The following is a 12,234-nucleotide window of genomic DNA, read 5'->3' as shown; positions in this document are numbered from 1 at the left end:
CTTGGGCCGAGCGCTCCGAGGGCGGAGAAGGTGAGGCGGCTGGTCCGCGCCGGACGCCGGGCGGGCGGAGGTGGCCGCCGTGGGGGCTCCGAGCGGGCGGCCTGGAGGGGGCTTGGGTTTACGATTGCCGAGGGGGGCCCCTGGCGACCCCGCAGGTGCGCTCGTGGGGGTCGCGGACCGGGACGCCGGCCTCCCCCAGCCCACTCGTCCTCCTTTGTTGCGGGGGGCGGGTGTGGGAGCGAGTCCGCGCGCCCTGTGGGCTCGGGGGTCAGGAGTCGATGAAACCGATTACAGCGGCGGCGGGGGTGGGAGAGGGTCCGCGCGGATGGGATGGATCCGACCGTGGACGGCGGGGGACAAGTGTGGGAGTGGGTCCGCACGCCCCGAGGCCTCAGGGGTCAGGAGACGAGATGGAACCGACCTCGGGCGGCAGGGCACGGGTGCGGGAGAGGGTATTCCGGTTGCGGGGGGTTCGGAGGCCGCGGGTCTCGGAATGGTGCCTACGGCCGGGGAGGTCCTTAACGCCCCGCGGGCTAAAGGGGTCCGGAGGAGGTGGAGAGGAACCGAGCGCCGGCGACAGGTGTGGGAGCGGGTCCCCACGTCCCGAGGGGATTACGGGTTCCAGCGCTCCGGCTGGAGCGGTCCGCAGGCGGGATCCGGGGCTGGTCAGGCGCTAACCCCGCTCCCTGGGTGGCCCGCAGGTGCAGCCTGGAGCCATGGTGATCATGTCGGAGTTCAGTGCGGCCCCCGCGGGCTCGGGTCAGGGCCCGCAGAAGCCCCTCCGGGTGGGCTTTTACGACGTGGAGCGGACCCTGGGCAAAGGCAATTTCGCTGTAGTGAAGCTGGCGCGGCATCGAGTCACTAAAACGCAGGTGTGTGGGTCGCGGGGCTGGAGCGGGGCGAGGCCTCCCTCTGGGCCCGGGGTCGCGACTGGGCGGCCTGACCCGAGGCGGGTGGACCCTCCTTGAGGAGCCCCTGTAGGGTTAAATGTCATAGTGACAGTTTTTAGTTTGGTAAAGGAGATGCTGCTTTATGTTATGTTTCTACATAATTTGTGTAAATATTAGGAGACAGTAAAGAGGAAAATGACCAAAAGAAAAAAACCCAGGAGGGCAGTGGTTCATGGATTCAGACTTAAAGCCCTGTAAAGTGAACCTATAAACACTTAAGACACTTAACTTTCATTGTTTTAAGTAATCTTAGTGGTTATTTGGTTATTTTCTCCCAAACTTTTTGTGATATTTTGGAGGCATAAAGTGATTGAGAAATTAACTTGCAAAAAATGAGTTGTGTAAAATAGGTTAAGTGAGGATTCTTTTTAAAAACAAAATACCCTTTTCTCTTTAAAATCTGTAGGTTGCAATAAAAATAATTGATAAAACACGATTAGATTCAAGCAATTTGGAGAAAATATATCGTGAGGTTCAGCTCATGAAGCTTCTGAATCATCCTCATATCATAAAGCTTTACCAGGTAAGGGCTCAGTTTCGCCTTGTGCCATTACAACTGTATTATTTTTAATTTTCAGCAACATAAGCCTGAAATTTCTGAAGGTTGCCCCTTCTTTTGGGTGTGTGTGGGAGTCAGGAAGTTGGTTATATAAGGTAAATAGATTGATTTTTGTAAGCTGTGCTGATGCATTTACAATTAGTTTTTGCTTTTGGATCATGATAGAGATTCGATTCATTAAAATTGTATTTAGTATTCTAACTTGTTGCCATTTTAAGTGTGTAGAGACCTGATGTTAAATTTGTTTTACTGTGAAAACAATTAACCACAGCTACGGCATTGCCACAGGTCAGGCACTCAGTACCGCAGGACAAATTGGAGTGAAATGAGAAACTCCAGCCCCTGCAGATATTTATTAAGCTTTAAAGCCAGCTGCTCTTACCGGTTTTCATTAATTTATCTTTTCAAAGGCACTAGTGAGCATTTGTCTTCCCTACTTAATCTCTTCCAGGAAGATTGGAGAGATGAAAATACTTCTGCTGTAGTTAGAGCAGGAACTTGTCATCCAGGCCACATTAGGAACATGCCTCACCCTGTCTGTCTGTTGGTTTATTTTGTGACTTTATTTTTGTTCACAAGTTAAACTGATAAATTGTATCTTTGGGAAATGAGTACTAATTTAACTAGAACAGTAAAGCAGTCTCTTACTTACCTCCCTAGTGGTAAATGACCATTTTTGCAAAGATGAAATCAAGTCTTCTTGCAGAAGAATAAACTCTGCAGATGCTCAATACTTCATCCAGTGGTGTTAGATAAGAATCCCTCTCATCCCTCAGTGCCATATGAATCTGATGTGAGTGTGCAGCACTTGGGTTGCCAAGGTGATAGGAGAGAGAATTATGATTTGAAGTTACCCCCCAAAAGACTCTACTCAACTAAAATGAAGGTAGCGGTGTTGGAACTTGTGCTTCACAACAGCGCAGGACTCATGCCTTGTGCACCTGGGATTCCTGTTTTGTTCTGTTGTCATTTTCAAGTTCTGTGCCAAGATAAGAAGTTTCCTCCAGGGCGCTGATGTCATCCCTGTGCTGTGTGCCTGGCCCTTTTCCTTTCCGCGGGAGTGGGCTGAGCTGGTTTGGTTTTGGACTTTGCTGAAGGGCTGATCCCTAGTGTTGGACCTCCCTTTTCTTCTTGTTCTTCCACTTGGCCATCGTGTGGAGTTAGCTCAGTTAAGGACACTGTTTGTGTGATGGATGCCGAGCTCTTGTCTGGAGATGAATTTTCTTATTGCTACTGTGTCTTTAACTGTCTGGAGACGATAGAGTTTGGTGGTATAGCCACGATTTTTATTCCACTGGTTTTGAAGATGCTGGTGTCTAATTTTCATCCAGCTGGCCTGGGCCCCGGAACCCTGCTGAGACACGTCCCTCTTTCCTTTAGAATTCTCCTTGCCCTTCTCCCTTTTTTTTTGACTAGGGAGAGGGATAAGTGGTCTTCCTGTGTGTCATTTTGCCACGAATTTAGGTGCAGGGGCAGTTGAAATTCTAGCCAAACTACTCAAATCTTAAAGACATTTTTGTTATTAGATCTATAGCTCAAAGCAGTTTTAAGTGCCTTTTAAAAGGAATAACTCTGTATTTTGAACCCACAGAAATCTTTTTACATAATATTTTAAAATACAGGCATGAGTTATGTATTAAATCTCTCTTTAAGTGAAATAAAATTCTTAATGAATGAATTTTTAAGGGTTATATTGACATTGGCTATTGTATTTGCTATACACTGAACAGGCTGGCACAGCTCACCTGGCAAAGCAGGCTTCTTACGGCCTAATTTATCTTGTTGATAAAGCAAGTAGGACTGGTGTGTTTGTTATCTGTTACTCACCCTGCCCTGGCCTTTGGCTGGTATCATCTGTTGCCTACTAGGCTTTTAGAAGAAAGTCTAGCAGAACTCTACCAGTCTCTCTGACATCTGCATCTTGCAGCCGCGAGGTCCTCAAGAGCGTGCAAGGCAAGCTGTTAGGTACAGTGGTGCAGGGAAACTCTCATCTGTGAGAGCAAAGACTTACCAGGATAGGCAAACAAGTTAGTGGAGAGCTCCTCTCTGATTTTGTGCAGCTCTCTTTCTGAGTAGGAATCCCCTTTATTTGTTTTATTGCAAAGATTTCTTTTTATTTTCCCTTTTTTTACATGATGAATGTACTTGTCTCAGAGAAGTTAAAAATTTATCAGGGTTCAAGTGGATTATTTATACCATTAGTGTGTTCCTTTTTCTTGTGGTTGAATGTTAGGTCTTTATTTTTTATTTAGGTTATGGAAACAAAGGATATGCTTTACATTGTTACTGAATTTGCAAAAAATGGAGAAATGTTTGGTAAGTCACGCTTATTTTTAATATCTGCTAAAATCAAATGGTGCTAATGACCCGGATCTGCTCGGGTGGTGTTGGGCTCGCACAGCCTCACATTCTACAGACTTTGCATTTGAGGACACAGCTTCCTCTTGTTGCTCTTCAGATTATTTAACTTCCAACGGGCACCTGAGTGAGCAGGAAGCAAGGAAGACATTCTGGCAGATTCTGTCAGCCGTGGAGTACTGCCACAGCCACCACATAGTTCACCGTGACCTCAAGACGGAGAACCTGCTGCTGGATGTCAACATGGACATCAAGTTGGCAGGCAAGGAGGCCGCCCGAGAGCACCGCCGTGCCGTGGGGTGTGAGGGGAGCTGCCCGAGAGCACTGCCGTGCCGTGGGGTGTGAGGGGAGCTGCCCGAGAGCACCGCCGTGCCGTGGGGTGTGAGGGGAGCCGCCCGAGAGCACCGCCGTGCCGTGGGGTGTGAGGGGAGCCGCCCGAGAGCACCGCTGTGCCGTGGGGTATGAGGGGAGCCGCCCGAGAGCACCGCCGTGCCGTGGGGTGTGAGGGGAGCTTACCGCCAGGGCCTCGAGCTTTTTGTGTGCAACCCTTGAACTGCAGCCCCTACAGTTTCTGGTTTAACTTTATCTTTCTTTTTCCTTGCCTCTTAGATTTTGGATTTGGGAATTTCTACAAGCCAGGAGAGCCTCTCTCCACGTGGTGTGGGAGCCCTCCCTATGCAGCCCCGGAAGTCTTTGAGGGGAAGGAGTATGAAGGCCCCCAGCTGGATGTCTGGGTAAGACTGAGCCCACCGGACTGGTAGGGAGGCCCCGTTCTGGGGAGGGTGCTGGGTGCTGACGTGTGGGCCTTGGTCCTTAACAGAGCCTTGGCGTTGTACTGTACGTCCTCGTCTGTGGCTCCCTCCCCTTTGACGGGCCCAACCTTCCGACTCTGAGACAGCGGGTGCTGGAGGGCCGGTTCCGCATCCCCTTCTTCATGTCCCAAGGTAGGTGAGCAGTGTCCATACCACAGGCACACTGACCCCCTGGCCACCACACGCAGTGCTTGTTTGACCCATGACCCACTCAAGTGTGTGTCCCGGCAGAATGGGGGTGTCATCATGGCTCTGCCTGGCAGACATTTAGAAGACCAAGCTTGGCTTCCTGGGGCCTGATCCCTAGCAGGTGGCTTTCCTTGGGTGGCCATTCTGAGCCCATGGTGCAGACTAGTGCTCCCGGCCTTGAGTTACTAGGGACAGTCACTTAAACATTGGCCCAGGTCAGGTGGCGGATAGAAATGTGCACAGGCCCAGCCATGGGGCTGAGTCTTTGTCCCCACCCCTAGACTGCGAGACCCTGATCCGCCGCATGCTGGTGGTGGACCCCGCCAAGCGCATCACCATTGCCCAGATCCGGCAGCACCGGTGGATGCAGGCGGACCCCGCCCTGCTGCGGCAGGCCTCCCTGGCCTCTCCAGCGCACAGCTGCAGCTCCACCCTGGGCGAGCCTGATGAGCAGGTGCTGGGCATCATGCAGACCCTGGGCATCGACCGGCAGAGGACTGTGGAGGTGCGTGCTGTGCTCCCGCCTGCCCCAGCCTTCTTCAGGCCGCGCACCAGGGCAGGTGTTGGGTGGCTTTATCAGGAGAGGCAGGTGTCCACCCTCTGAGTTAAAATGGAAGCATGGCTTAAGTAGGGGCCACTTGTCCACCGCTCCGAGGGATATTTTCAGCCACCCAGAAATGACCTGGGGACAGTTTCATAGTGGGCCATGGTGGCCACCCTTTCTCCAATCTCTGCCTCTCTCTGTCTCTCCAGTCGTTGCAGAACCGCAGCTATAACCACTTTGCTGCCATTTATTTCCTTCTGCTCGAGCGACTCCAGGAGTATCGGAGCACCCAGGGTACCCGCCCTGGGCCTGCCAGGCAGCACCGGCCCAGGAGCTCTGACCTCAGTGGTTTTGAGGTAAGGGTGGAGGCGTCTTTTCCCAGTTTCACCTTGGGTTGTATCTCCTGAGCTGTGAGTCTCCAGCTCAGGCATGTGAGTTGTGTGGGTGGGGCCCATGTGGGCAGCAAGGGGAAGAGGGTGCTGGCAGCTCTGCTGGGGGTTAAGCCCCACCAGTAGCCACTGGTTCCTAACTCATCCGCGGGCCAGTGGCCAAGCACAGCCCTGAGCCCAGCCTGGCCCAGCTGACAGCATCTTTTCCTGTCCGCCTAGGTGCCTCAGGAAGGTCTCCCTGTTGACCCTCTCCGCGTCACCCTGCTGTGCCCACAGCCCCAGACCTTGGCGCAGTCCGTCCTGCAAGCTGAGATGGACTGTGACCTCCACAGCTCACTCCAGGTGTGTGAGCCCCACGCCAGGCCTGAGGAAGGCCCACCTCCTTCCCCGCAGTGTCACCCCCACGTGCCCGGGCCTCAGAGGCCCCAGGAAGTCACTGGTTTGTCTCTGCTGCAGCCCCTGTTCTTCCCAGTGGACACCAACTGCAACGGAGTGTTCCGGCACCGCCCAATCTCCCCCAGCAGCCTGCTGGACACGGCCATCAGCGAGGAGGCCAGGCAGGACCCAGGGCTGGAAGAGGAGCAGGAGAGCCAGGAGCCCCTGCCCAGCAGCACAGGCCGGCGGCACACCCTGGCAGAGGTCTCTGCCCGCTTCTCCCCACTCACTCCTCCGTGTAAGTGTCCCTGGGGGCCCAGGGAGACACTGGGTGGGCTCCTGGTGATGGCTGTGGTGGACTGAGGTAGCACAGACCTTCCTTGGTGATGGCTGTGGTGGACTGAGGTAGCACAGACCTTCCTTGCTTAGAGACTTCTTCTGTTTAGAGCCTCAGGATTTACTATTTATTTCAGTCTCTGAGACTACGCAGTTGACACTGAGGCCCTGTGTAGAGTCATTTTGGTTGAGGAGACAGTGGACTTTAGTCTATAGCAGGGTGCACCCTGGGCCACCTCCAGGCACTGGGAGAGCAGGTCCTTGGCCCTGGGCCTCTTCTGTGTCTTAGGGTCTGAGGTTCACTGATGAACTGATGACCTGCCATCTGCACCCCCATGGTGGCTTGCCTTTGGGGCCACATGGGCTGGAGCTTCCAGTGGGCATCTTTTTTCCCATCCTGGTGAGAGGAGAGAGGGGACAGCCAGTACAGCTGCTGTCTGTATCAGTGGTGGGTTGCACCGATCTGGCCAAGGCCTGGGAGGGCCTGTGTCTCTGCCACATAGTCAGTGCTCCTGACTGCCCGGCCTCGGGAGTGAGGGGCCTCGCTCAGGAGTGCACGTTTCTCCACAGGCATCATCGTCTCCCCCTCCGCCGCAGCAAGTCCGGCAGAAGGAGCCAGCTCCGACAGCTGTCCCACCTTCTCTGCCAGCGAAGGCCCTACAGGGTTCAGTGGCGACCTGGTCACTCAGGGACTTCTAGGCACCTACTCCCCAGTTAGACTGGCCTCACCATTCCTGGGGTCGCAGTCTGCCACTCCTGTGCTGCAGGCTCAGGGGGGCCTGGGAGGAGCCGCCCTGCTCCCTGTCAGCTTCCAGGAGGGCCGGAGGGCGTCGGACACCTCGCTGACTCAGGGTAAGCCATGTTCCTTCCATACTCACTTCCACCTTCTCCAGGGGAGTGCCATCCCTGGCAGCAGGTCACTTTGTCTTAATGGCAGATGACATCCCTCATCCTCTACTAGGCCCAGGTGGGACTGGCAGTGTCCTGGGCAGCTAGAGTTGCTGCCCTGGCTTTTGTGTCCTGGTCTGCTGGGCTGGACTCAGACCCTCCTAACAAACGGCCTCTGCTGGCTGCTTCTAGAAGTGTAGAGGACATGTCTGTGCAGGGCCACACTTCCTGAATTGGAGGCATGGGGTTGGGGGGACCCATTTGCGTGCCCACCCATGCCTCAGGAGCCAGACTTACACAGTCCTGTGTGCAACCCCATCCTTCCCTGACTCCTTCCCAAGGAGGGAAACCCCTGTACACCAAGGGCCATCAATCCTGAGCAGGAGATGGAGGTGCTGACCACTTTGCCCCCCAACAGGGCTGAAGGCCTTTCGGCAACAGCTGAGGAAGACCACAAGGACCAAAGGGTTTCTGGGGCTGAACAAGATCAAGGGGCTGGCTCGCCAGGTATGCCAGTCACCCTCTAGCCGGGCCACCAGGGGAGGCCTGAGCCCCTTCCACCCTCCCGCGCAGAGCCCAGGCCTGCACAGCAGCACAGCCAGCGGCCGAGAGGGCCGGAGCCTGCTGGAGGAGGTGCTGCAGCAGCAGAGGTACGTGCTGGCCCTGAGGTGGCCACCTCTCGCAGGTGCTCCCTTCTCCTGTCCCTGGTCTGGGCAGGCGTGTGAGGTTGCTGGGACCTGAGACTGGGAGGAGGCAGAGGTGGCAGCAGGCAGGGCTGGTTTGGGGAGGCCCAGAAGGGGTGCCCATGGCAGTGAGTGAGAACAAGTCTCGCTGGCGTCTGAGACGCTGGAGGAGCGAGGTGGGGATGGAAGGTCTGGAATTGCTCAGGTATTAGTCATGGACTCCAGCCCTTGTTGGTCCTGCCAGCAGTTCCATGGGGTGGGTGGGCCCTGTGATGCAGGCCACCTGGAAACCTGATAACGCCTGCAAGGCTAGGAACACAGAGCCAGCTGAGTGACCCATCCTGTCCTCCTGTCCTCACAGGCTGCTCCAGTTACAGCATCACCCAGCTGCCCTACACACCTGCCAGCAGGCCCCCCAGCCCTACATGCTCGGTCCCTGCGATGGTTCTGGGGCCACCCCGCTCCCCAGTGCTCTCCTCACAGCTGGGCTCCCGCTGCTGCCACCTCCCCTTCTCCAGGCCAGCATCTCTCCGGTGGCCTCAGCGGCACGGCTGCTTGACACCCACCTCCACATCAGTGCCCGTCCAACGGCCCTCCCCACCATGCCCCCACCACCGCACCTGGCTATGCTGGCTCCAGGCTATGACCCCACAGGACTGCCACAGGGGGACTGTGAGATGGAGGACCTGACCTCCTGCCAGCTGGGGACGTTCGTGCTGGTGCAGTGAGGACCCCACCCTTGTCCTTGAGTGTAGAGACTGACTCTTCCAAGCAATAACTTTAGAGTATGTGAAGATGTTATCGCACTCAAAGCCAAGAACTTTCTAGAAGCGAAACAAGCAATACGTTAGGTGTTTTGGCTTTTCAGTTTATTTTTTGTTTTATTTTTTCCTTGCACTGAGTGACCTCAACTATGAGTAGAGACTAGAAACTTTCTGAAGAAAAATAATAATCTAGGGTGTGTCATGCAGGCGGGTGTACAGGAGGGAGGAGTAGGGTGCCAGACGGTGGCTGGCTAGCACCACTGTACAGGTGGGGTGATGGGACAGGAGGAGCCACCTGGCAGAGGGACCTCAGCTCCTTGTCCACGGCTTTCTGGGGTGGTGATGGGATTACCTGGGCAGGCTGTGTGTGTGTGTGTGTGTGTGTGTGTGTGTGTGTGTGTTGATTACTATCCCGTTTTTAGGTAACAGTTAATCTGCTTCTTGAAACATTTATGCTATTATGAAACTGTGAACTTTTTGCTTTTATATATCAGTTTTAAAACAGCTCTAAATGGCTGGCCCAGGTGAATTAATCAAGGAATTCTTTGGATTCTCTCCCCTGAAATCAGAACCCAGAGGACAGTTGTTTTTTTTTTTTTATTTTACATGAGAAGTTTTATAAACTGCCCAAGAGTCAGTTTTCCAGGATTCTTTGGAGGAACCACAGGAAGAACCTAAAAGTGGGGAGGGGTCACTGGGCCCAGAGACCCCAGGGCCATCAGGACGCTGAGGAGTTTCTTTCTGCTGTGCCCGTGTCTTGTCTCTGCTGCTAATGAAGTTTTTATGCATTTCACTATCAGGGTCCAACAAGAAGGCCTGACTTGAGTGCAACGGTGCAGTGTTGGTAGGCTATGACTGAACAGGACAGTGGGAGCCGGGCTCGCTGACCCTTCCCAGGGGATGGGACAGAGCCCCAGACCCAGGCTGGGCTTGTGTTGCTAGGCTTTTGTTCCAGGAAGGTAAAGTTAGTGTTTTATAGCATTGGTTTTTTGTTTGTTTGTTTATTTGTCTTTTAAGAGCAAATACTGTATCTGTATATAAACAGGGACAAATATACACTACTTATTTTTTATATTTTGTACCACGCCTTTGTGTTCCTGGTTGACACAGCTTCCCTGGGTCATGTTAGGAAGCGTCCCCAGCAGCAGCAGGTTTGTGGTTGGGAGGGGCCACAGGGCCTGCTGTCCCTCAGTGCTGGGTGGAGGTGCAGGAAGGGCAGCCCTGACCGGACAGGTTTGGGCTCACCTTAGGCAGGGAGACTCAGGTGGTGGCTCCGGCGTCAGAAGCCTCTTGAATGCAACAAAGGAAACGTGCTGCTCCCCACTCGCTGTCTCAAGCTCCCGTCCCTCTACCCAGCCCAGGTGCCTTCAACTTACTTTGGCTTCTCACAACCTGCAGTATTAAACAGGGGTTGTTAGGAAAGGGGGGAAAGTGGGTATTTTTAAAAGCCAAAGATTGACCCAGTTACTTGAGGGTAGGAGGCAGAGCAGGCTGGCGCATGGGGTCCGTGTCCATGCGGTCAGTGCCCAGCAGATGGTCTGTGCCCTGCCTGCCATGGGTGAGCTTGCTACTCCGCCCCCACTGCTCTGCGCTCTGTGACTGTCTCACGTGGGGCGAGGGGCTGTCTGGAGTGGGCTGCCTGGTGCCTGGCTGCAAAGTCCACAGGCTCCTGCTGACTTGGGAAGATGTCAGAGCGGGAGAGGAGCCGGCGTCCAGGGCAGCAGGCCCTTTGCCCTCATTTCACAGAGGCCCCCTTTGCCGAGATGTCTGTTCTAACGCGCAGATCAAAGGCCTCGCCGCCACCGTGTGCTTCCTCTTTGAAGCAACTATGAGCACTTTACTTTCACAGTGGTTCGTGTTTCTCCTCATTGCTGTAGAACCTCTTCTGGAGGACAGTGAAGTCATGTTTTTGTGTCTTGTTTTTGAAGAGTGTGTGCTGTGTGTCCTGTGGGTCTCAGCAACGCCGCTCTGCACTCTCAACGCAGTGGCCGTGTGAGGACACTGTGCCATCTAACTCAATGTACATAGGGTTTTTTTTTTTTTACCATAACTGAATTATTTTGTTTCTTATGTTAACATGAGAAATGTATGCCAAATGATTAATGTATGTTTTTTAATTTAATATTTAAATAAAATATTTGTGGGGAAAGAAACCTTGTCTTTTTCCTGGGTTCATCTCTCGGAACTGCTTCATGAGGAGGCCAGCCTAGGGGGCACAGGTGTTTCAGGTGAAGGAGAGGGTGTGTGCTAGTCCCAGCAGTAGACAGACCCCACCTAGCAGTAGTGACAGGTGGTCAGGGGGCCCAAGGCTGAATAACCAAGGTCACAACACCCGGGCCAGGTGCAGCCAGTTCTCTCCTGCCCGCCCAGGCACACCCCCCATCCCATGGCGTTCTTTGAATCCCACTCTCCTAGCCAAACTACTTCCAGGCCTAATAGTCTCCACCACTTTGTAGCAATGGGGCCAATTTTCGCTGTTCACAAGAACAAAGAATGCTGTCCATTTTGATTCTTGGCAAGTATTTTTAGTAAGTTTTGGACCTCCTCACACTCAGAGGGTTGCTACGCACTTTGGCCCCAGCGCATTGTTGCTGGGCACGTCAAGGGCTGCAGCTGCTACAGAAAACCGTGGCAGTTCCTAAAAATTAAACAGAATGACCACATGACCCAGCGATTCCTTTTAATGGAATAGTTCCAAAAGAATTGAAACCTTCATTCCCCAGCACCTCCACCAAAAAAAAAAAAAAGGAAAGAATTGAAATCAGGGTCTAGAAGAGAGAGTTGCATGCCAGTGATCACAGATACACTAGTCACAGCAGCTAAAACCAGGAAGCAACCCAAGTGGCCATCAGCAGATGAGCAAGTAAGGAAAATGTGGTCTGCATACAATAGAATATTATCCAGCTTTAAAAAGGAAGGACATCCTGCCATCATCTGCTAGGACATGGATAAACATTGAGGGGTTTATGCTGAGTGAAATAAGCCAGAAACAAAAGGTCAGACACTATTCTAACCCACTCTGTGCGGTCCCTGGAGATGGCAAGAGTGGGGGCCAGGAGCTGGGATGGGACAGAGAGTCTGTTTCACGGGGACTGAGTTTCAGGGAGGAGGAGAAAGTTTTGGAGCTGGTTGGTGACCACTGCCAATGTAGATGTAGTTAATGCCACTGAACTATGTACTACACGTAGTTAAAATGGTGAATTTTATGTCATGTGTATTTTATCACAGTAAGAAAAAACAAAGGCTTTTTCTAGGGAAGACTCCTGGTGAGTACATAACAGCTTCCATGAGGAGAGCAGGCAGGAGCTGTAGTTAGGAGGATGGGATGCTGTCCCACTGTCCCACTGCCAGTGACAGGGTCTGAACTTGGGGCTGGGCCTTGCTGCA

At 53.3% G+C, this 12,234-nt stretch overlaps 1 protein-coding gene across 1 annotated transcript; it reads left to right on the top strand.

Moving 5' to 3' along the window:
* The first annotated feature begins 6 nt into the window (after positions 1 to 6).
* On the top strand, positions 7 to 10,988 carry SIK1 (salt inducible kinase 1). The gene is made up of 14 exons (XM_023518125.1): positions 7 to 30; positions 702 to 872; positions 1,357 to 1,473; positions 3,762 to 3,825; positions 3,968 to 4,129; positions 4,477 to 4,601; positions 4,688 to 4,811; positions 5,150 to 5,373; positions 5,622 to 5,768; positions 6,021 to 6,143; positions 6,258 to 6,474; positions 7,083 to 7,364; positions 7,819 to 8,050; positions 8,445 to 10,988. The coding sequence occupies exons 2-14, from the start codon at positions 717 to 719 to the stop codon at positions 8,809 to 8,811; spliced, it is 2,340 nt and encodes a 779-aa protein (XP_023373893.1). The 5' UTR covers positions 7 to 30; positions 702 to 716; the 3' UTR covers positions 8,812 to 10,988.
* The last annotated feature ends 1,246 nt before the right edge of the window (positions 10,989 to 12,234 follow it).

The sequence above is a fragment of the Otolemur garnettii genome, unplaced genomic scaffold (genome assembly GCF_000181295.1).
Source record: "Otolemur garnettii isolate 467f Iridium unplaced genomic scaffold, OtoGar3 scaffold00128, whole genome shotgun sequence".
Lineage (NCBI taxonomy): Eukaryota > Metazoa > Chordata > Mammalia > Primates > Galagidae > Otolemur > Otolemur garnettii.
Note: the sequence above shows the minus strand (reverse complement) of the source record. Positions and strands in the feature narration are given on the sequence as shown.